Source organism: Sebastes fasciatus, chromosome 8 (assembly GCF_043250625.1).
Source record: "Sebastes fasciatus isolate fSebFas1 chromosome 8, fSebFas1.pri, whole genome shotgun sequence".
Taxonomy (NCBI): domain Eukaryota; kingdom Metazoa; phylum Chordata; class Actinopteri; order Perciformes; family Sebastidae; genus Sebastes; species Sebastes fasciatus.
In genome coordinates, this window is record NC_133802.1 from 4,923,521 (window position 1) to 4,948,070 (window position 24,550).

The 24,550-nt window shown below is 40.1% G+C and overlaps 1 protein-coding gene across 5 annotated transcripts in view; it reads right to left on the reverse strand.

Moving 5' to 3' along the window:
* The window catches only part of hdac7a (histone deacetylase 7a), an 84,723-nt gene that overhangs the window by 11,875 nt on the left and 48,298 nt on the right, over nucleotides 1-24,550 (reverse strand). For all 5 annotated transcript variants that reach the window (XM_074642874.1, XM_074642877.1, XM_074642878.1 and 2 more), the window contains 19 exons: nucleotides 20,531-20,718; nucleotides 20,291-20,381; nucleotides 19,578-19,695; nucleotides 19,359-19,459; nucleotides 18,711-18,833; nucleotides 17,639-17,748; nucleotides 16,727-16,828; nucleotides 15,292-15,445; nucleotides 14,545-14,750; nucleotides 12,313-12,516; nucleotides 9,703-9,928; nucleotides 8,639-8,772; nucleotides 8,277-8,397; nucleotides 6,489-6,538; nucleotides 5,788-5,895; nucleotides 2,611-2,666; nucleotides 1,350-1,437; nucleotides 1,099-1,218; nucleotides 284-381 (listed from right to left, as the gene is read on the reverse strand). In XM_074642874.1, coding sequence (XP_074498975.1) covers nucleotides 284-381; nucleotides 1,099-1,218; nucleotides 1,350-1,437; nucleotides 2,611-2,666; nucleotides 5,788-5,895; nucleotides 6,489-6,538; nucleotides 8,277-8,397; nucleotides 8,639-8,772; nucleotides 9,703-9,928; nucleotides 12,313-12,516; nucleotides 14,545-14,750; nucleotides 15,292-15,445; nucleotides 16,727-16,828; nucleotides 17,639-17,748; nucleotides 18,711-18,833; nucleotides 19,359-19,459; nucleotides 19,578-19,695; nucleotides 20,291-20,381; nucleotides 20,531-20,718 — 2,398 coding nt within the window. The remainder of the gene's footprint in view (nucleotides 1-283; nucleotides 382-1,098; nucleotides 1,219-1,349; nucleotides 1,438-2,610; nucleotides 2,667-5,787; nucleotides 5,896-6,488; nucleotides 6,539-8,276; nucleotides 8,398-8,638; nucleotides 8,773-9,702; nucleotides 9,929-12,312; nucleotides 12,517-14,544; nucleotides 14,751-15,291; nucleotides 15,446-16,726; nucleotides 16,829-17,638; nucleotides 17,749-18,710; nucleotides 18,834-19,358; nucleotides 19,460-19,577; nucleotides 19,696-20,290; nucleotides 20,382-20,530; nucleotides 20,719-24,550) is intronic.

Consider the following 24,550-nt stretch of genomic DNA (forward strand, 5'->3'; position numbering starts at 1 on the left):
TATGTTTTCTAGTATGATAATGATGTGAATCAGAAGCTATATCCTTTTCAGTAAGCAGATCTCAACCCAAATGAACACCTATGGGAGATTGTGGAGCAACATGGGATGGTGTTCATCCCAGTAGAGTTCCAGACACTTCATGCCAGGAAGCATCGATGTTGTTCAGGAGGCTTGTGTTAAAACAACTCAGACACTAAATGCTTTTTCCTTTAATGTGTCACCCATCTGTATCACTCTTCTTATCTTGTAAGCTTGTGTTGCCGTGTTTGAGAAGAGGATCTACCTGAATGCAGCGATGTACTCAGCATCCCCCATGGGTGGGTCCAGTCCTCCTGTCCACGCCACATTCACATTGAAGCCCTCGCCTGCTCCAGAACCAACCTAAACCCCAAAATAGTTGCATTTCAGTTATGCGTTGCCATTTCTCAGAAAAAAATCTGCAGTGTATTTGTCACAAGTCAAACTGTAATATCAAGGGATTAGGGCTTGTCCATAGTTAATCGGGATTAATTGCAAATTAAACACACATATTTTTCTGTTCAAATGTACCTTTAAGGGAGATTTGTCAAGTATTTAATACTCTTATCAACATGGGAGAGGGCAAATATGCTGCTTTATGCGAATGTATGTATATATGTATTATTGGAAATCAATTAACAACACAAAACAATGACAAATATTGTCCAAAAACTGTATTTAGCATAAAAAGTATGCTGAAATCATAACATGGCAAACTCAAGCTCAACAGGCAACAAAAGATACCCATAGAACCCATTTTCATTCACATATCTTGAGGTCAGAGGTCAAGAGACCCCTCTGAAAATGGCCATTACATTTTTTTCTCGCCAAAATTTAGCGTAACTTAGCCTCCTTCACAACAAACTAGTATGCTAGTAGATTCCTTAGGTTTTCTAGTTTCATATGATGCCAGTATCTTCACTCTAGCTTTCAAACTGAGCCCGCTACAACCTAAAAATCGCAAGTTGCATTAAATTAGTGTCGTTAAAACAAATTTGCTTTAACGCGTTGTTATCGCTTTAACTTTGACAGCCCTTCATGGAATACAATGGACTACAATGTGGCCTGGACGTCACCCACCTCAGCTGGCGACCCACTGCCAGGGAAGAAGTTTCCATCGTCATAGCGATGAAGTGAGATGTAGAGAATGCTGGGGTCGCTGTAGAACACTTCCTGGGTGCCATTACCATGGTGAACGTCCTAGCAATAGGATGAGGGACGACATATGTATATTATACATGGCAATACCACAGGAGATAAATTCACTATTGAATATCGCAGACACATAGTGAAAAAACCAGCATGAGGCCAGAAATAACAAACCATCTTACCCAGTCAACAATGAGGATCTTGCTGACGCTGAGCTTGTGTTGGAGCTGCTTGGCGGCTATGGCCACGGAATTGAAGTAACAGAAACCCCTGATAGACACAGATAGAGAGGATGAAACAGAGGTTTAAAGACAGTTCTGAAGGAAGGAAAAACATTTAAAAAATCGATCAGACAGCTGTAGCTGTTGATCAGACAGTGAGAGTCCTCACTAAGACCAAGAAAGTGGATCATATCAGTCCAGTTCTGAGGTCTCTACAGTGGTTCTCTGTCTCTCAGAGAATTGATTTCAAAATACTCCTGCTGGTTTACAAAGCACTAAATGGTTTAGGGCCAAAATATATTTCTGATCTTCTGCTATGTTATGAACCATCCAGACCTCTCAGGTCATCTGGATCAGGTCTGCTTAGTGTCCCCGGAGTCAGAACTAAACATGCAGAAGCAGCATTCAGTTTTTATGCACCAAATATTTGGAACAAGCTCCCAGAAACCTACAGGACCTCTCCGACTCTCACTTATTTTAAATCAAAGCTTAAAACGTTCCTGTTTGCTGGTGCCTTTTATTAAACCAGATAATGATCTTATACTGCACTAGAGCTTATACTCGTGTGTGTTATACTCTATTTTAGCTTCTATCCTAGCTTTTATTTTTTGCTTGTTTTTATTTTCTGATCTTTAATGTTTTTATAACTGTTTTAATGATGTCTTAATGTTCTTTTGCACTTTGTCGTAATGTTCTTGAATGTTTATGTATAGCACTTTGAATTGCCCTGTTGCTGAAATGTGCTCTACACTTGCCTTTAACTGACAAGAAGAAATGCTGAGTGTCTCCTTTAGTTCTTGAGTGATGTACAGTCATCGGGAATAAAAGACTTCTTATACGTGTTCCGCTTGTTCATGAGAGCATCCGCTAATGTATACTGTATGTCAGAAATGTAAAATTGCAAACAGTACAGAATCTGCACAGGACTGAGCTCAGGATAAATGAGAAGACGATGAGTAGTCCAAGCATCCGTACAACAGAAAAACAACATACACAAAAAAAATATTAATCTTCCTTATTTTGTCCCTTTTGTTTTCTCTCTGTCACTTCATATATATCCTCCACAGAGAAGCTGCTGACAGTGCAGCAAGAAGGAAACTCACTCTGGTCAGGCTGAGCATGACACATGCACACACACACACACACACACACACACACACACACACACACACACACACACACACACACACACACACACACACACACACACACACGTACTTACATTGGATTAGAGGGGTCTGCGTGATGCCCCGGCGGCCTGACCACAGCAAAGCCGTTCTGTACAGAAGAAGACGCTATTAATCAGTGTTTCAGTGGATATGACGAACTTTAAGTGTACTGTTTCAAAGTTATAGGCTTTCATAATGTACAGGACTAGAACAGTTTTGGCACACGTACATGAAGAAAACTCTTCCTTAAAAGGCACAATCCCACTGCCAAAATTCAAAACCTGTCATTTAGAAATTGATAGACCAGTCTCTAACATAACACTAGACATGAACTAATGTTTCCTGGTTCGTGTAAGGTTTGTTGACATCAGCAATGCTTGTATTTATAACAGTAAAGTAGCTTTATGATCACGTTCTTCAATGATACAACTGAAAGCATTGCTATCTAATGTAATAACAAATGACTTATTTGGACTTTAAATCCAGTATAAATATTCTAGACACATGATGTGGGTTCTTTGTTATTTTTGGGGGGTTCACACATATGGAGGAAGGAACCTGCCAAAATAAGAAAATAAATAAACAAATGAATAAATGACAGCATAAATAAATAAATGTCATTACATGTAGAAAAATTATATTAATACAAATAAATGTAGCCATTAATTAATTGCTAAAATGTGAAATCAAAAGATATTTTTGTTTTAATTACCTTTTTTTATTTATCTTTGTATTAATTCCCTTATTTATTTACTCTTCTGTTTAATTTTCCCTTTTAATTATTTATGTTTTATTTTTATTAATTTTTAATTTATTAATTTATTCAATTTTGCATTTATTTTGCATTTATTTTTTGTATTATTCATACATACAGTACGAAGGCCAACCTTATAAAATCCTAAATGAGGATTTAAGATTTTTTTCACTTTACTTTTTGGAAAGACAGTGAAGTGAAGATTCAACTTCATCTTTATTATCCTAGAGAGTAAAACTAAAAGCATAAAGTCAAACATTTCATGAACACACAATATCAAATGCAAGACTTCTAGCAATGTACAATGGAGGCCATTCAAGATACTCATTATGTTGTCTTGTAAGTTAGTATATATAGTATACGTTCCCTAGCATATGTATAGCTTTTCGGAGGTCGAGTGGTTGTGCTGTGGTTGTACTGTGCTGTAATGGCCGTGTACTACCAATGCTCAGTATAGACCGAGCCTCAGGGTGGTGTTTATTGTTTTCATTCTCCGCCCGCCTGCATGCTTTGTTTTACACAATCTGTTTTCTGTTTGTTTTTTAGGGTACAACTGTGTGGATTGAAGCGGCCAGCTATAAATACTTTTTGCCAATTATATTTTTACATTTGACCAATTAAAATAAAAAACAACAACAATTTCATGTTTATCCCAGACTTTTAATCATTGTGAGGAGGAAGAGGAAGAGCGTTTTGGGCCACGATGAGACAGGAAAACTCTTTTCTGAAACCCATTCATCTTTGAAGTGGGTTAGGCAGGGTGAGGCACGCTTGTTTGCCGGATGCATTCCTAAACTGATGTGTCTTTCTGATCCTTGCACTGCCAGGGGTGGATACGTACTCCAGAATTACATCACAGTAACTTTGAGTTCTCAAAGTTGTTTCTGGCCCACGACCCAGCGCCTGAAAAGCAGTGACTCTGTGTGCGTTGGTATGGTCATTTCCCACCTTCTGACATGATAAAGCTGCATTTAGTCAGCAAAGGTTTAGCATAGGAGGTGTTCTTCCTTGTGTTTGTTACATCATGACAGTAATAAATAACAACAATACAACTATACTATAACTGTTTGTATAACTGTCTGCACCGTGGCATCCCAGTCTTTAAGAGACTTTAATGGGCTTTAAAGCTAGAGCGAAGGTATTGGCATCATATGAAACTAGAAAACCTAAGGAATCCATTGGTGTCATGTCATGCTAGCTTGTCGGGAAGGAGGCTAAATAATGCTCCAAACTTGTGCTAAATTTGGTGAGGAAAAACTGGCATTGCCATTTTCAAAGGGGTCCATTGACCTCTGACCTCAAGTGAGTGAAATGAGAATGAAAATGGGTTCTATGGGTACCCAAGAGTCTCCTCTTTACATACATGCCCACTTTCTGATAATCACATGCAGTTTTGGGCAAAAACCATGCAGTTTTTTTCATGCAGTATAAATGTGTTATTTTCTCCTATTCTAAAATGTTGTATTTGAATATTTCTGCATACTGGGGTCCATAAACAGTCTTGGAATTACATAAATTGGGTACGACTGTAAAGCTGAGACTCTTGTGGTTCCAATGAGCCCAATTGTATTCATGTGTGATGTTAGTCCACATAGTAGACATTTCATTTTAGTGAGACCATTTTTTAAAAATTTGACCTCACTGTATATAATGACCTGTGGTGACCTCTAGGATAATCACAGCCTCATGGAACTTTACAACCACAAACTAGAGACCTAGAGCAGATGGAGCAGAACCCTTCAGAGGATGGATGGCTTTCCTAGGTAGATTGACAATAAGGGAGTTAGGGTCCGAGCAGTTTCCATAACAGAAGCGCTTGCCATCCAATCACCGAAAAATGCAATTCTTGAAGAAATCTCCAAATGTCAAAAGTTTTTGATACCAAATCACAGCATGGCTTATAAAACATGGGAATCATATACTTCTGTCATAATGTTCTAAGCCCTTATATACTTTCACAATTTATTTTAATGAATTATTTTAATTTCTGATTCATGACAAGAACAACTTGACACACAGTGCTGAGCTGCATCTCAAATTAATCTCCAGGTCCCCAGCTTTCAGATGATGTACACTACTTCTGTGTGACATCTACTACTGTTGACTTTTTATCTACCCATGAACATCCCCTGTCCCCCATCCCTACCCCTCTAAAAAAATGGAATAGTAAGAGGTTGAGGGGACAATTCTTTGTGTATTATTGTTGAGATATTGTTTTGTGCTAACCGTCTATAGACGCATAAGGAAGTCTGTGGTACATTTTGAATTATATGTTTATGGGAACAATTAATCCGTAAACCAAGTTTGAATTCTCCACATCACTCCAATGCCTTGAGCCGACTGTGCTTAAAGCAATTCAGGCGGAATGGAATGAAAACTCGGGGATGAGGCAACAAAATGTATCCACAACCTTTATCTTAAGATCTGGAGGTGACAGAATGACGTCTGGCTCTTTCTGCCAGGTTTAGTTTCTCACCTTTAGCTCTCCTCTGGCCACTCTGGAGGAAAGCTCAACAACGCTGCCTGCTGCCATGCGTGATGCCGTTGAAGTGTGCGACTCGTTCCAGATGGTGTCATTATCAACCTGCCAATCAAAAGACAAAATGACGGAGGCCACTGAGTGACAGAGTAACAACAAACAGCGTGGACATATTAATAATTTCTATTGTATGAAACCTGACTATGTCTAAAATCACTCTGGGACAATAAAAGGAAACTGAAGAATTTCTCTAAAACATGGATGACCAGACGTACAGCTGCGACTCCAGAATAAAAATGTCCAGATCCATAGAGCTGGTAATTTTCTTTTCCATTCTGTTTTTTCTTACTCTCCTCTGTTTGTTCACAAACTGGCATTACTGTCCATCTGGCTCGGACAATGAAATCTGAGGCATTTCTTTTATCCCTGGTCATGGACATGTTGTTCTCATTAGCGCTGACTTGTCATGGTCCGACACGGACTGTCAGGCAAACGTTAGCACTGGGCCAAGCCAACTCTCTTTTCCTCTTTAATGCGCTGTGTTTCCTGTCATTTTCTCTTTCTTGTCTTCGATGCTTTTCTTTGAAACAATATCGTCTTTCATCAACACAGTATTGTATAGCTTTCATTAAGAGCTTTGGAGATTTACAGTATGATCAAAAATGGAGCTGTGTGTGTGTGTGTGTGTTTTCTCTTACCCCTACACCCCCACATGGTAACATCACAAACATCCTTTGAGAGAGGATTCCTTAGGAAACAGAAACACAAAAAAATACTGTATATTTATACATTCATTCAATTACATCTCAGTTTCAACATAATTCTTTTGATGCCAAAATGGCTATTGAGAAGAAAAGCCATAAACTGACCCGGCATAATCAACCAAATTAACGGGCAAACTCACAAAGAACGGATTGCGGTCGGTGATAGCACCATGAATTGCGCATCACCTGCAACTGCTATCTGCCCCGTGTCGAGGTCCGATTCGCAAAAGATATTGCGCTGATGATATTACAGCGCAAACACGCCCATAAAGTTTTCCAGCTGAGTGTAATCTGCCCTTTTATGCATCTGATTGCAATTATCCATGTGGCAAAGTATAAATATTGCTTTTGCGCCAAGAACACAGTCGGCAGAACAAAGGCAGAGAGAAAAAGAAAAAAAATCCTAAAAGCTTCACTTAAGGAATTTAAACGTGACAGAGAGAAATCGCATTTAGCATTAAATATCCCAGTCTGTCGGTGCTTAAGTTACCACCAACTCTTTGAAGACGCTAATAATTTCCCTGTCACAGCATGTGGCTATTAGCGTTGATCTTTGTGAATTGGACTGTTTCGCAATGAGGCTCACTTGCATAGAAAGGACCCAATTTGGGCCAAATGTCTGCATATGGAGTACTACAGGAATGAGTCCTAAAACGCGGGAATGAGTTAGCATTTTAGCACTTCCGGTTCCCTCGTCTGGAAGTCAATGTTTTTTTTTAATGGGTTTTTAGTTAGATGCCTGAAATAAGGTCTGTGGTTAACACAAGCTTACGTCAGTAAATACCCCACTCGTGAATTTTGAAGCCTTTATGTGTCTTAGAAAAGGCGGTTGCTAACAAGTGGCTTAATGAGACTACATCAGGCCAACTTGTCCGCCTTTACAGCTTCGTTGTGTATACTCACGTTCACGTGACCATGGTGTAGTTTGTCTATAGCTTTACGTTAGCTTTTTACTTCTGGCGATTGCATTTACGCTTAAAAAATCATCAAAGTGGTGTTCGTTTGTGAGGATTATTTTACGGAACAAATCAGTGTCATAAACGTGTGTTTGCCACGGAGTTTATTTTCTACAATAATCCAAAACCCAATGAAAAAATTCAATTGGCTTTTTGTTGAGGTAACCCAGGGCGATGCTAACTTCCTGGTTGGCCTACAAAAATATGTCATCCCAGGAGCACTCTATTGCCAAATTGAAATATGTGCAAATAGCACAGGAGGACTGAGACACTCTTTGCCTGGCAGCTCATTTAAGGTGCATTTCACCCTCTGCGGGTGCTTTGAGAATTACGCGGTTCCTTTTTGTCTTATTTGTGCAGGTTTAGCAGTCGCAAAATTTGCACAATCCTTTTGTGAATTCGCCCCTGAGAGTATTAATGGCATGACATGATATGTGATGATATATCCGGTACACTATGTATGACATCACATCTTTGTAATTTTTTTTTTAACTTAATTAACGTAGTTCAAAGACAAAAATATGAACACAATATTTTTCTGAATTGTAAAAACTAAAGTTCATAACATGGCTTTAGTTCTGTTATTGAGAAGAACTGGACATCTGGAACACTGTTTGGTATTGATGTTCCTGATCATATTTACTCTGCAGAGACAAATATTTCACTATTGAATCACTTGAAAGTGTTTTGAAACTACATAATTTGGCTCAGAATTAAGAACACATTTTTTTAATTTACAAATCTAGAAATCTGAGGTGTGGCATACCGGCCAGTTTGCGGTTATCCAGTTTGAGTCTGTTGAGCGGGTTGGTGCCGTAGAGCAACACATGGCGCTCGGTATGGACCGACTGCAGCTCCTCCAGAGTGGCTTTACGACCACGAATAGTCTGTATGAACAGAGAATATTCATTTGACGTTAGGACCAAGAACATGACAGTACATACGGCATCATATGCACTTGGATAAAATATAACATATAATGAATAATAATGTTAAACAGACAGAAAGCCAGATTGTTTCTCAGTCTCATGTGCCGGTAAACTCAACCTCTCTATTTTCAGACAGACGAATAAAGTGTAATTTTTGTAGGTCAGATCAGGATGAAACGGTGTCCCGTGTCGTACGTACCTCACACTGTCCCCTGAGGCCTCTCTCCTGTAGTCTGGACCAGATGCTCTGTATCCTCCCAGCATGCTCTGGGTGACTGCTGTTGTCTCCACATGTACACTGGTGCTTCAGCATCTGAGAATCATACACCAGGCCTGCATACACACACAAAAACAGATTTAATCTCAACATTTTACATTTTGCAGAGACAATATACAGTATATTACCACTAGGAGTCGGAAATTGTTGACGCTGACCTTGGACCATTTACTCCAGTTGCATCAGGTGACATTTTTTTTTTTCCATATATTTACACTTACACATATTTGTGGCATTCAAAGCACCACTTTTTTCAGATTTTATTGCCTCTTCTACATGTTTTATTACTTTCCAAGACAGAACATCAATAAACATTTTATAAGTGCTACTTCATTCACTTTCCAGGCGGTGCTTACACTCAGGAGGGTTTAAACACTCCACAACATGTTTTGGACAAACACCTACAGCGTTCTCTGAGTCTTTAATTCCACATGTTCCCATTGGGCAGTAGTGTTTTGATTGATCCATAAAAGGCCTTTCCACTTTTAAAACTGCACTGTTTTAGACTTAGACTGAATTACAGTGTCAGTAAAGTTTTTTTAAACTGGTGATTTAATTATTTACTTTTGTTTTTCTTTTATTTCTTCTTCATTTTTTATACACATTTTAACATCGCCATGAGGTGCAGAGCATCTTCATATTGGTTTGTTCATAATGTAAGTCGGACCTTCTGGGGGATAGACATTCATTTTCCTTCACTTGTAACTGTGACATTTACCTCTGCTGATCAATACATGATGCTTGATGCTAGAAATGATATGATATATAATTTTTGGTTCTATTATTATTACTATCATTTGGGACATGACTGGAAATAAGGGTGAGAGATGGGCGATGACATGCAACAAAGGTCCCAGGCAGGTTTCGAATCAAGGATATTGCGGTTATACAGTATGATCAGCGATTTAACCCCTCAGCAATGGGGGCGCCCTGAATTTGAAATATCATTCAGAAAATTATGAATTATAATACTGTATGTGACTCACCAGTAGTGAAGCGTGGTTTGCTGCTGGTATCCTGTGCAGACAGGCTCAGTTGTTTCTCAGGTAGAGTGAGAGAGGTGGAGGCTGGGGATGACTGTGTACGTGACAGGGTGCGATGGACACCCAACCCACTACCAACGCCGCCATTGCCGCGTAACATAGGTACTGCCAGGGTCTCCATCTGTCGATGCAGCTGCTGCAGCTGCTTCTGCTGTTCCCATAGCAACGACTACAGAAAGAGTGAAGGTGATAAAGATGAAACATAGTCAAGTCATAGATTTATTAACGAACTATCATAAACATAAAAATGACAAAGTTGGTGCTCCTAATGGCATCTGAAAGATTTCACAGACCGGAGGAAAACAACTAATCAGAGCCAAGCTGGAGTCTGCGGTCCAGCTGCCGTCTATGAGCCGGCTGTAAATCACTCGCAAACTCCGATCAAACGGTCAAACTAGGCGGCGCTGATCAAATATGAATCAATATTCTGTTACTGTAATGCCTATTTCTCACCTCAAACGTTTTCAGAATCATCTTGTAGTGTACTGTTTAGCTGTAAAATGAGAAAGTGTACGACCCGGCAGCCATGTTTAGATCCGCTGAGGAAATACTAAGCACCTCCCACCAGCCGGAGCACAGCCAATAGGAATGCTCCCTCTGAAACGACCTGTGAATGGTTGAAGTCTTCCATCACGAGCTAGATTTTTCAATTTAAAGCCTGAAAACAGAGCCATGAGGAGGTGCAGAAGTCTAGATTTCTCTCAGAACACTTGAATTACAATATGCTGAAAACTTATTATGGACTTTTTGCCCAATGATGCCAAAAAAATAATAGAGGATCTCCCAGTCTGTTCTCTAGAAACTCATCATTATGTACTATATAGTCCTGCATTAAGAATTGTTAGAGAATAACTCATTAACAATTCATCAATTATCAAGTCGTTCCTTATTTGTTCCTGACTAGTTTCTCAAATAACTACTCATTAAAGCTTCAGTAGGCAACAAGTTTTTGGCATCATTGTGCAAAGATTCCATAATAACCTTTCAGCATATTGTAATTCAAGTGTTCTAAGAGATAACTAGACTTCTGCACCTTCTCATGGCTCTGTTTTCAGGCTTTAAAAAACCTAAAAGACTTCAACCAATCATAGGTCATTTCAGAGAGAAAGCATTCCTATTGGCTGTGCTCCGGCTGGTGGGCGGTGCTTGGTATTCCCTCAAGAGATCTCAACATGACTGCCGGGTCACAAACTTTCTCATTTTACAGCTAAACAGCACACTACAAGATGATTCTGAATGATTCTGTATATAGTATGAGAAATATGCATTAACGTAACATAATATTGATTTATTTGATCAGCGCTGCCTAGTTTGACCGTTTGGTCGGAGTTCGCTAGTGATTGACAGCTGCTCAGAGACGGCAAGGCTCCAGCTTGGCTCTGATTGGTTGTTTTCCTCCGGTCTGTGAAATCCTGCAGATGCCATTAGGAGCACCGGCGGACACCAGAGGCACATGTTTTTTTTTCAAGTTACCTGTTTCATGTACTACTGTCACGATATAGTGAACGTTTTATAAAAAATAACTTTTTTAAATCATATTTGCTCCAATCTCGCCTACTTCAGCTTTAACTAATCATTAGCTACTCTATAATATTTGATTAGGAGTTACTCATTAACTAACGGTTCACCAGCAGTTCATAATTTGTTCCTCATTTGTTCCATGGTAACTACTCACATTGTTGTGTGCAGTATTGTGTTACTACTGACACAACTTAGACCCCGAACCCCCATTTGATAAGATTTTGTCCCAGGGTCCCTCATCTGATAGGGTCTTTGCTTTTAGATGGTTTTTTTTAGATGATTACAGAAAGTGTATGAAACCCATGACCAAAATAGTCATACATTCTGTGTCTTTTATTGAAGGAATTATAGTGAAAATAAATTATTCCCCTTTTTTGCTGGGGACCCCCTGGAACACCCTCAAGGACCCCTGGGGATCCCTGGACCCCACTTTGAAAACCACTGTTTTAAACCATAGAAAATTTCAGTGAATATCAGTGGTCATTCAGTTCCATTGCTACACATATGGTATGCAGCTGTACGTCCCTCTAAAACTCTCGAAGTGATCTGTATTCAAGGCTGATGTTAAGTGCTGAAAGCCACAGAACTTCCTCTAGCTTAATGTCAATAAAATCTGAGATGGTGATATTTGGCCCCTTCCAATCTGACCTCTGGGTGTGTCAATATCACGTCGCTTTGAATCTGGAAGTCATTTGACTCTGATCTCTTCCTTAAAAATCAGGTTATTAAAACCATTCAATACCTTCTGACTCCTGAGCATGTGGTTTGTCTGATCAGTGCCTGACACATTTTCTGAAAGAGTAATAGCTCAGCTTACAGTGCATTCACCCTGTAACCATGTCATGCTAACATAACCACTGTATTGTAATGAGTACTTGTCAAACCACAAAACCATGCAATGGCAATAGGATCATGTAAGTATAAGTGCAAGTGTTAGGCTGCCACCTACAGGACTGTTGGATGAACAACAGTTAATCTATCTACCTGCTTTCTGCATGTGTGGATCTCATGTGTGACGGTGTGTTTTCTTACCTGGTTGAGTATGAGTGCATGTTGCAGGTTCAGTTGCTCTTCGTGGCTCTTAGATGCTGTTGGCTCTGCCTCCCTCAGTGACTCCGCCCTAACTCTGCTCTGATAGGTTGGCTCAGTGGGCGACGATGCGCCACCATCCTCTGAGTCCATATCCTCAGAGGGGATCTGATGCAGTCTGGGCTTCTCGCTGGATTTAGACATCAGCTGCACATACACATACACACACATTTCAGTTGGAAAAAGTACACATGCAAATATATACTAATATGTGTATTTGCACATTTTCATTCGCGTGATGCTGCCAGACAGCAAAATCAAAAATGTACAAACAGAAATGCTGATGCAGTCTACTGGTGTTTTCCATCAGCTGTAAACAGTCACCTACCATGACACACTGACATGTCAACGAAAACCCTTTTCTCTCTTTTACTCAAAAATTCCTGTATCAGTTACCACAACATGAACCTCATCTAACCATGCTAAAGTGGATTTAACAGGAGTGGGATATATACGTGTAAACAACACAAGCTAGATTATCTTCTGAAGTTTGCTGTTGGAGGAAGACATTTCATTGCTACAATTTACAAATGTTGAAATATTTAACCTCTAATGTCCAGATCCAAGATTGTTTTTGTCCTTTTGCAGACAGAGCGCCACAAGAATCTTTAGAAAGTTCTTCATATCATAAGGTAAATTCATATTCAGCCGTTATCTTCTGAAAGACAATTTGCTGCCATATCTGCATCCTGTGTCGCTTCCAGATTATAATTTGTAAAATGTGTAAAACAGAGTCTTTAAATCCTTCACCAGGAGGCTAACTTAAACAAGTTTTTCCAGGATGCAGCTGATCTGATGCAAACGTGGCATAAGGCAGCAAAAATGTAATTTCCGTACTGTAATTACAGCCTAAGTAAACTTCTGTATAAATTCAAATGATACCAACATAACCATAAGACTGAACATGGACAAAACAAAAGATCTGGCTGTTAGCACATTAAACACACCCTACACTGGACTGAGCTCCCACCACCACGGCAAGACAGTAGAACAATTTCAAATACCTTGGACTCATTATAGACAATAAACTCAGTTTTGATCAATACATCACTAGCCCAGCAAAGACTCCATGTCATACACAAACTCAGAGTGCTGTCCGCCCCCCTTCCCACCCACCCCCTTCATGGTTGTTGCTTTACAAAAGCATCATTTAGCCCTTCCTGCTGTATTGTTCCCCTTGCTTCTTCCCTTGTTAACTATCTCCAACAAAAACTAACTTAACAGCACCATACATACTGCCTACTGCCTCCTCACACCCTATCTCTCAGATATGACCAGAGCCATCACACGCCTAGTGCTCACAATAGAGTACTCCAGAGATGACGTATTTTTGTGGGCTAACCAGGAAGTTAGCATCGCCCTGGTTCCCTCAACAAAAAAGCAAATGGGATTTTTCCATTGGGTTTTGAATTATTGCAGAAAATAAGCTCTGTGGCCGATGAACATTTATGAGACTTACACGTTTTTGTTCCATAAGATAATCTTCACAAACGAACACCACTTTGATGATTTTTTAAGCGTAAGTGCAATTGCCAGAAGTAAAAAGTTAACGTTAGGCTATAAACTAATGAGTCGCATGAGACCGAGTGTACACAACGAGGCTGTAAAGGCGGACGAGTCGGCGTGATAATAGTTTAGTAGTCTCATTTAGCCACTTGTTAGCAACTGCTTTTTTTTAAGACACAAACATCTCAAAATTCACATGTGGGGTATTTATTGATGTATTTTATGTCGTAGAACAAAATCTCTTAAGCCTGTGTTAACCACAGACCTTATTTCAGGAATCTAACAAAAAACCCATTGACTTCCAGACGAGGCAACCTGAAGTGCTAAAATGCCAACTAATTTCCGGATTTTAGGACTCATTCCTGCAGCTCTCTATAGCACATGACATTGAGCACCCTGTCGATCCACACTTCACATTACTGCCATCTGGGCGCAGATACGGGACTTCTGAAGATATCTCAACATAATGTGTGTGAGTGCATACATATATGTGTAAGCTACAGGCAGGGGGCATGAATGTATATGCGTAGCTGTGACCAAGTGTATATTTCAGGTATTGTGTATATCTGCTTGTTGCTGTATGGAATGTGTACTGGCTTTAAGAACAAATCTCCCTCTGTGACAATACAATCTATCTATGTATTAGTGTGTGCCTTCACTTCTCCGTACCTTGCCCAGGTGAGTTTGCTGTTTGAGCCTCTCCAGTAGTTGTGTGTTGTGCTGTTGTTGGAGGAGATGTGCGTGAAGGGTCCGCGTGTTCTGGGGGAGGGGCTCTGAGCGTGTTCTGCTCAGGGGCTTGTGAGGGTGAGCACCTCCAGGAGCCAGGTGGTCTAACTGGGGTGAAAACTGTAGCGGGATGGAATCTAGGCCTTGAACTGGTCAGAGACAGAGACACAAAGCAGCAAAACAAATAATTGGTATCCATGAATATTGTTTATTTCTAAATGTGTAACACATAATGTTTTCTTTTGTGTTACCTTGACAATAAATCCACTGAACTAAGAGAAAAATGAGAGCGCAGGTGGATGTGGATTAAAGGAGACTGAATATACATGTAACAATGCCGAAGTAGTTTACTTGTCCATTAAAGAAAACTAATATTCTAAATATAACCACTGGGTGGTGCTCTAACATCTCAGATAATAAAATTAAAAGACCTCGGTGAAAGTTGATGAATGTATGTGTGTCCTTTTGTGGCTATTTGGTAACATCTTGGATGTGTGTATTTGATTTTTTCATGTGCATACAATCATAGTCTGATATATAGATCAGTTGCAGAATGTTAAAGTGAAATGAGTTATTCCTTATCAGTGTTTCAACATCCTAAATTGTGTTCACGTGTGCATATACTGGGTGTGTTAATATGCATGTACATGTCTGCAGTATACAGTATGTGTCGGTGTATGTGTGTCTCACCAGTAAGTAGCGGAGTGTGTACCAGACTAGAGGACTCCAGGATGATGACAGGCAGATGATGGTTCAGCTGCCCTGCCTGATCCTCTCTGCTCAGGGGGAGGAAGACCGTTGAGCCCATCCGGCCGACCCTCAGAGAAGTCAGCTCTCCTTCAGCCTGCACACAAGACAGTTAAACAGCTTTTATAGCTACAGATAACAAGCTATCTGATGTTTTATCAAGGCTGAATTTAGAGGACGACATAGAATGACATTAATATATATCAGTATGGGGACAGAAGGTGATCAGTTCTGATGACACAAAATTATTTGTCCAGGTGACACGATGAGAAAAACTCTCGAGCCACCTTAACTTAAATATGCAGTACTCCAAAAGCCCCAAACATCAATGTCATAGTGAAACAACATTTAAAGAGCACCATGCTTCCCGTATTTGATGTACTTCCTGTTTATAACAGGATATTGGGGATGGTAGATTTCATTCATTCATTTCATTGAGAAATTTAAGTCATGAGATGTTATGTTATGTGAGCTTTTTAAATTACTTTTACACTGTACAGACTGTAGTGTACAGTCATCACATCTTAAAAACAAATATCCTTAAAGGGAAATTTCACCACCATTTAGGTGGAGGTCCAATCAGTGTTTATGGTCGATTGAAGCAATAAATTCCACAGTGAGTGCTATATTGGCCGAGAAAGTTGAGTTCTCCTGCTAGCAGAGCCGTGCTGCCAGAGCCTCCATGTACCAGGAAGCATTGCGCGCAAGCTTCTTATGCTCGGAGGGTTCCCGCCGGCCATATCCTCTTGCGTGGCTAATGTAGCCGCAGCCTCGGCCCTCTCTCCGCTTCGTTTCTTCGGCCGTATACTCTGGCTCAAATAAATACGGCTGAATATCTGTCAGTCAAAATACTGTAAAATGTATCCTCGTCCATAACATCCTCTGCACTCATATTTTTGGATGCCATTTACGCTGTTAGGAGGAGACTATAAGGTTAGAAAGTCATCGCCTCCAACTACATTACGTCACGTCAAATAACGGCGCCAGAAGCGGGAAGAACAAAAGATTTTGCAGCTGCAAACTCCGCTTTCTCTGTCAATATACGCACTGAGGAATGTATTGCTTCAACTTACTACATTTACCATCAACACTGATTGGACATCCAACTAAAAGGATGACACATTTTTCCTTTAAGACACTTAGTCTGGGACTTGTTTGTCTTACAAATCACTATAAGTATTTGTGAATATAATGCACATGTTTTAAAATATATGTCTTAAATGGAGCAGATCACTGCATTAGTCTGGTGAAAATATAATTGAGATTACATAACATTTTTGAAAGAACTGAACACTTCTCTCACCGGTTTCAAGGAAAATACAAGATTTAAGAATAAATGAGTTGTTACGATAGACGTTTGTTGCAGTTGAGTGTTTACCCTGGCGTTGGCTGGTAGTCCCAGTGTGATGGTGGGCAGAGTGGAAGGACTCGGAATGGTGAAGTTAGCTATGGTGCCATCTCTGAGCAGCAGCCTCTGGGCCTGGAAATGCCAAACATAATTACTATAAAAAAAATTATAAATGTATATTCAAATCTGAATTGAACTGTGTTCCTAAAAAGTGCTGGTTATGTATCCCATAATAAAGACCCCCTCATTGATCTCTGCTCTGCTATAGATACACAACTTGTCTATGCTATATGCGCTAAATATTTTCTACCACGGTGAATACATGTCCGTGTTGATGTAAATCTACAGTAATCTAAACCAATGTAGTCTAATTAAACCTAAGATAGTGAGTGTGCTGTCACTGGACACTGGAGAGCAATGAGTCAGACATCCACAGCAGGTGTGACTGAGGTTGAATTTATGTGATTACATGAATTATCTATAAACAGCTGACGAACTCAGTGCTCCCATACTCTTGTGTCGTTGCTTTAAACATGTCATTACTCAGCGTCTCGGCACAGCTCACGTACATGAAACAACATCTCTTTTTTTTTTAATCAAACCGTGTGCCTACTTGTTTAAAGTGGTCATGTTTTTCCATGTCTAAGAGAAAAGAGCCTGGCTGAAAGGCACAAAATATATAAAGTATTCCCTTTAAGCTTTAGTCTTTTATATTTTTTATCCAGATGAAGTTGGATAAAAAATATAAGAGACTAAAGCTAAAAGGAAATGCCACACTAGTTTTCTAACAAAAAGGTAATTTCTCAAACTGTCAAATGGACTGATTTGTTGTAGAAACACAGGTTTAGGTATTCTATTCCAGTTAATCTTGAGCTGATGTTTAAGTTAGCTTTGCTTTATCAATATCCTGAAATGACTCAACAACATAATGTGTATGCTAACCTCATGCGAGAGGCCGCCTGTAGATGGCAGTAGCCCATTCTCAATGGGCAGACTGTCATTAGGAGAACTACAGCCTGAGACTGGAGTGCTGCTGCTGCTGGGGGACGAGTCTGGTGAGACAAAAGCAGGGTGTGAGTTTAGAAATGATTATGCTATCTTCATCATATTTCAATTACATTACATTTATCATATCAGTGAATCATTACTTAAAAGGTGCTTAATTTAGTAGTAATCTGAAAAAAATCATGAGCCTCGGCGTCCTCCGGTGCTCCTAATGGCATCTGCAAGATTTCACAGACCGGAGGAAAACAACCAATCAGAGCCGAGCTGGAGCCTTGCTGTCTCTGAGCAGCTGTCAATCACTCGCAAACTCCGATCAAACGGTCAAACTAGGCAGCGCTGATCAAATATGAATCAATATTTTGTTATATCTATTTCTTGCTCAAAATGTTATCAGAAACATCTCGTAGTGTACTGTTTAGGTGTAAAATGAGAAATTTTTGAACCAGCCGCCATGCTGAGATCTATTGAGGAAATACTCATATATTAATATTAATTATATATTAATTAATATTTGATCAGTGCTGCCTATTTTTACCGTTTGATCTGAGTGTGGGAGTGATTGAAAGCTGTCTCTGTTAAATGAACAGCCAATAGGAACGCGCTCTCTCTAAAATGACCTGTGATTGGCCAAAGTTTCCCGTCACAGGCTAGATTCTCTAAAGCCTGAAAACAGAGCCATGAGGAGGTGCAGAAGTTTAGTTTTCTCAGAACACTTGAATTACAATATGCTTAAAGGTTATTATGGAATTTTGAATGATGCCAAAAATTGTTGTGCTGTTAGCACCGTTGTTGCTGCTGGCCGCCGGCTCAACTGTTGCCGTGTTGAGAGCCGTGTGGAGGTAATCCCTCAATCATAGATATGCTCTGAATTTGGAATTTAGAACCTTTAAATTAATCATAGTAAAAAAGAATAAAAATCTTTGTTTGACTCACTGAAATGATCACATGTTAAAAAGTAATAATGCATTACCACTCATTCATTTGTGTGTGTGTGTTTGAGTCTAATTACCCAGTGTGTCAGGTACTCTGTGCCTGACAGTGGCCGGGGCACTCTCTTTGCGGGTGAGCGGGCTCTTGCGGGTGTTCAGGTGTTTCTTCAGCTTGTGTTTCACCTTCAGATTGGGCTCAGACGCTGACAAATTAAAGCAACGTTGGGAGATGTTACTTTATGCTATTATGTGCAAAAGGTTTACTACATCTTGTAGCTTACAGTACAATACAACAACAAGGATTCAACCTATTTCCAGTTAATGAAATATTTTACATTTACTGTTCACAGCAGACATTTTGACTTGTCATAGTAGGACAAGTGTTATTGATAACATTAACAATGGCTCCTGTGTCCTGGTGAGCCAGCACGCACAAAACAAGTACACTGAAGTCTGACGCACATGGAATTCAGTCATCCCTAATAATATTGTTTAAACCTGGGCAGTTCTAAATGTGACATGACTAAATCTCTTCTGTGAAAAGGCCAATGAATGACACGTGGTACAGCAACAAACAAACAAAAAACCCCACAGCATAACAGTTAGTGAGTATGAAAGATAAAGGCGAACTGACCGTACGGAGTTAAGATGAAAGGAAACTGTATTAGTTTATTCTGTGTGATTAGATTTTAAAGTCTAAGTGTGACAGTGGACGTCAGATGTTTCACCTGCTCTGCGTAGCGGCGTCCCTTCTGAACCCTCAGAGGAAGGATGTGACGGAGACGAGACCAGAGGCTGGGAGGATAAGCTGGGGTCTGGGCCCAGCTTTCTGGGAAAACACAACGCACACACACAAATAGACATTTATTTAAAGAATTATCGGTGCATAGTAGATTTAGACATATATACTACTACATCTTATACTGTTTGTGTGTATTTTGTGAGACCTGTATGCTACAGGAGCTGAAGTCAGAGTGTTGGAGTTAGTTCTTTCCAGCGCCTGTTTCTGCTTCTTAAGAATCACCTCCTGGAGTTTCTGTTTCACCAGGGAACTGGCCACTGCACCTGTCAATCAATAACACAAACAAGCATTGAAAAACTCAAAGGAAGGACTCACCAACATCATAAAAGGAGGAGCAAGGAAAGGCCCTGCCAATAGCACAGTGAGCAGGACAATATCAGTGACTAATTCTAAAATATATGACAAAGACAATTGGAATATTACTATGGAGAGTTTCTGCAAATATATGAATGCCATGCATGCATGGTGCCATGAGTATTTGTGTGTGATGCACAGTAAGGTCACTGGTTTTGAGAGTATGTTCGTTGCTATTTCTGTGTGTGTGCATGTGTGTGCAGACAGAGGTGGCAGGAGGTGCTAGGAGTGATCAAGTCAATATTGACCCAGTGACTTTATGTGCCCGGACCCAAAGCTATAATTAACTCCACTGTTGTCGCTCCTCTTGTAAGGTTATATTTAGCTCTCGTTTCAAAGCAAACAGCTTTGAAAGTGCAGGAACACTGTACAATAAACTTGAATATGATCTCTTACAGGGACTTTCCTCACTGGCCCCAATTAAAAATGAAAATAAAATTACAACTTCAAATCTAAACTGAAACTTGTAGTAACGTGTGAGTGAGTGAGTGTGAATGGACTCACTCTGTTGACTCTTGTCTTTGTGCTTTAGCTGCTGCAACTCCTGTTGTTTCTCATGGTGCTCCTGCTCTCGCCTCCTCTGCTCCATATTAAACTAAAACAACACACATACATTTAGATTATAGCAACACACAGTATATATAAAGCCAACTGTCAGGTAAGAAAAGAAAATATAATGTAACATATTATTTCAAGTTTTTATACAGACAGTTAAAATTATACTTAATGTTTTATATCCTTTACCCGGATGTGCTGGTGTAGTTGCTGTTGGGAGATGGTGCGGGGCTGAGAGGAGAACGGCGTGAGGAGTAAAGGCGGGTGCAGAGGGGTGAGGAGCGCCGTGTCCGAACCAGGGCGCATCCCCCGCTCTCCCACCCTGAGGTCCATGGGAAACAAGGTCGCGCACGACACCGGCACTGCCACGGAGGAATCTGGGAAAAGAGAAGAGGGAGACGAGAGAGGCGTCAATTTGCTTCATCCCCACTAAGAGCAGTCGATTTACACAATACTCTGTGGGAAAACCCTACCTGAAAAACAATGAGCACATGTAAACAGAGGCAAAATAAACCAGTGTTTGGAGAAAACACATTAAAAAATACACCAGAGTTATGGTTTCATATAACAGATACTTTGCAACTGCAAAACTCAGTGCAGGTTAGCACCATTTCAAACATTCTGGGAGAACTGCAGGCTGGACAAACAAAGAAGACTTAAGACAAGACAGTTCACTGTGTAAACTACGTTTCAGGCTATATCATAATAACCCTGAATTGTAGCTTTAGAGTCACTTGAGGTGAACAAACATTTGGCTTTATTTTGTTTTTTTAGCAAGCAACCACTGCTGCAACCTTAAAATGTATTACATTTAGCACAGAAAATGATATGAAACTATGTTGGAACTAGGCTGCCAGGCACTGCTAGCTATTAGCCATGCAACGGCTAGCTGAGAAAGGAGGTGGGACAGTAGGCTACTACTTGTTAAGCTAGCCTGCTCTACTAGCCTCTAACAGAAATGTATTTTCTCATTTTCTTTCATTATTTTCTTTTATTCATTTAATTTCTAAAGCTAAAACATGACAGTTGGCTTTCAGTCCATAGTTTAAGATAAATGACTATCTATAACTGTACTTAGCAGTAAAATATGAGCACCTCATCTTTAAACAAAGATAAACGACAATTAGCCTATTTTGTTAGCATTCAGGGTTGACATATCCCATGAGTCTTAGCCATTGGTACACAGGCAAAGCCTCATGGGAGCTGTAGCTGGGAGAGGCCACCAAAGTAGACTCAATTACATTTAGCGGCCTTTCTTAGATGTGAAAAGCATGTGACTACAAGTTTTGTATCCTAACTGAGAAAATTGGTAAAAAGGAAGCGTTACATGGACTCTCTGGCAACAACCACCCAAACAGGTGCCCCAAGCAGGATACTGAGCCTCAAAGTGATCCAGATAAAAAATTATTAAAAAACGATGATGAAACTGTCCGACAGCAATGAAATCAACTGCTGATCAAAAGTTATTTTTGTACACAAATTAGATCAAACAGTATGTCTTTTAATTTCTAAACTAGTAAAATAAACTAGTAAAATAAAAAAAGATTGTCAGTGCTTTGTTTTCTTTGAGTTACACTATATATCACTCTCTCTGTCTGTCTGTGTGTCTGTCTCTTACACGCACACACACACACACACACACACACACATTTCCATGCTCTTTGCATGCTACTGGGGTTATTTGCATTGCATGGCTGAGTCAATGGGAAAGATTGCCTCATCCGGCGCTAAAAACAGGATCCAGGAAGGGAACAGCTTGGGAAAAGGCTGGGGGTGGTTTCTGTCTATGAGACACACATACACACACATTATTTGCACGCACGCACACACTCAAGCATACAGATGCACTTGCATACGCGCAAAAAAATGCACACTGACTCACACACTGACACAGAAACACAGCTGTTAACAAACACAGACACTCACATGGGTCCCACCACTAACTAACATGAACGCACACGTGGATAATACTGTAGCAAGTGACACACACGTTCACAAATGTATATACGTTTATCCGTACACTTAAATAAACCCGCACACACACACATCCACATGTGGCACACTCATACACAGCTGCACACACAAGACAGGCTTGAGCAAACACCTATTGCACAAACCTGCCTTAAACCAAAACTTTAAACACACACACAGAGCGAGCCTTGAAATAACTTGGTGTGACATCATCTCCTTGCTGCTGCGCCTGGTGCTCAGATGTCAGTGTGTGAAGTAAATGTCACTCATAGAGGGGCTTGGCCTGATGCCAACAGCAGCATTGGGAATGGGTGAAAGGGAATAGAAAAGAATAGAATAGAACAGAAAACAAAAGAACAGAAAAGACGGATGTTATTGTCGTTGTTTCTAATAGTGCGCACACACACACACACACACAAACACACGCATGCACATGCACACACAGTGAGCTTGAGTTACTGTGGTCTCATTAGCATCACTGTTTGGGTTAATGTGACATGGCAGTATGTGTGTGTGTGTGTGTGTATGTGTGTGTATGTGTGTGTGTGTGTGTGTGTGTGTGTGTGTGTGTGTGTGTGTGTGTGCAGTATCAGAACTCCTCCTCCATATTAGGAGGTACGAATGCAGAGAGACAGTCTGAATGCCGAACATGGCTGGAATGACAGAAATCCCTTGGCAAACACACACACACAAACACACACAGTCTCTGTAATGACAGCAAGGAATAACAAAGCTATTATTCTGAGAGAAAGAAGAGGAGAACATGCTTATACAAGGAAACAAAGGCTGCTACAGTACACACATATTCACACACGCTCACAGTCAGGAACACCAGCGTCTCTCTTATTCCTTGCTTCCCATGAGTTATAAATGGCAAAACATACACTGGTCCAACATTTACCTACACAAGGCCTTTTGTTTCTACAGGGAAAACACACGCACATACACACACACACACACTCGTAGAGTAATCCAGTGATGTCACCTCCAGTTTCCAGTTGTTGGTAAAGTATAAATAAATAAATGTAAAATGAGGGTGCAAGAAAAAGAAACAGTAAAGGGATTAAGGATGAAGGCAAGAAACAGAGAACAGGAGGATGCAAAATGTTTCTCTTGTTGATTTTGTACCTGAGGTTTGCTGAGAGAAAAGATGGTTTATTCACTTCTTCACCGTGTCATTATGACCATTATCACCTTGCATGTTCCACTTTTAAAAAATCCTCAGTATTACGAAATGTTGAAAATAGGGCTGTGAAAGTCAACGCGATAATAACGCGTTAACGCAAATTCGTTTTAGCGCCACTAATTTCTTGAATGCATTAACGCAATTTGCAATTTCGGAGGTTGTAGCGGATACTAGCATCATATGAAACTAAAAAACATCAAGAATCCATTGGTACCAACCATGTCATATAACTTGTTGAGAAGAAGGCTAAATAACGCTCCAAACTTGTGCTACATTTTGGCGAGGAAAAAGGGGGTCCTATTTGGGGTCCCCTGCTGGAGCTGTTGCCCCCGCGACCCGATCCCGGATAAGCGGTTGAAGATGGATGGATGGATCTCTATATGATTAAGGACGTGTGGATGAGTCTACATGGCCTGAAACGAACTGTGATGAAATGTGATTTTTGCTTTATTAAGCAACTGTAAAGTTACTGCGTTGACTTCTTTAAAGGCAGGTTTAGATTAAAGCGCCAGTAGGTAGAATGTTTTTGGCATCATTGGGTAAAAAATTCCATAATAACCTTTCAGCATATTGTAATTCAAGTGTTCTGAGAGAAAACTAGACTTCTGCACCTCCTCATGGCTCTGTTTTCAGGCTTTAAAAAAATCTAGCTCGTGAAGGGAGACTTTGGTCAATCACAGGTAATTTCAGAGAGAGAGCGTTCCTATTGGCTGTTCATTCAACGGAAGGAGCTGTCAATCACTCGCAAACTCCGACCAGACGGTCAAACTAGGCAGGGCTGATCAAATATGAATTAACATTCTGTTACTGTAATGCCCATTTCCACCCGATTCAACTGTTATCAGGCCATTAAGTGAGACATTAGGGGCCTACTACGTCTTCTGCGTTGTAAAAGTGAAAGTGAAACTTAAAAGCAACACGTTCTAAGATGTAAAACTGAATGAAACATCACGTTTTGAACACAAACAAAAAGGCTTCTTTAGGTTTAGGCAAAAAAAAACACTTGGTTAAGCCTCTAGCTACTGTTATATTTGTTGTGTTTATTTATGTCT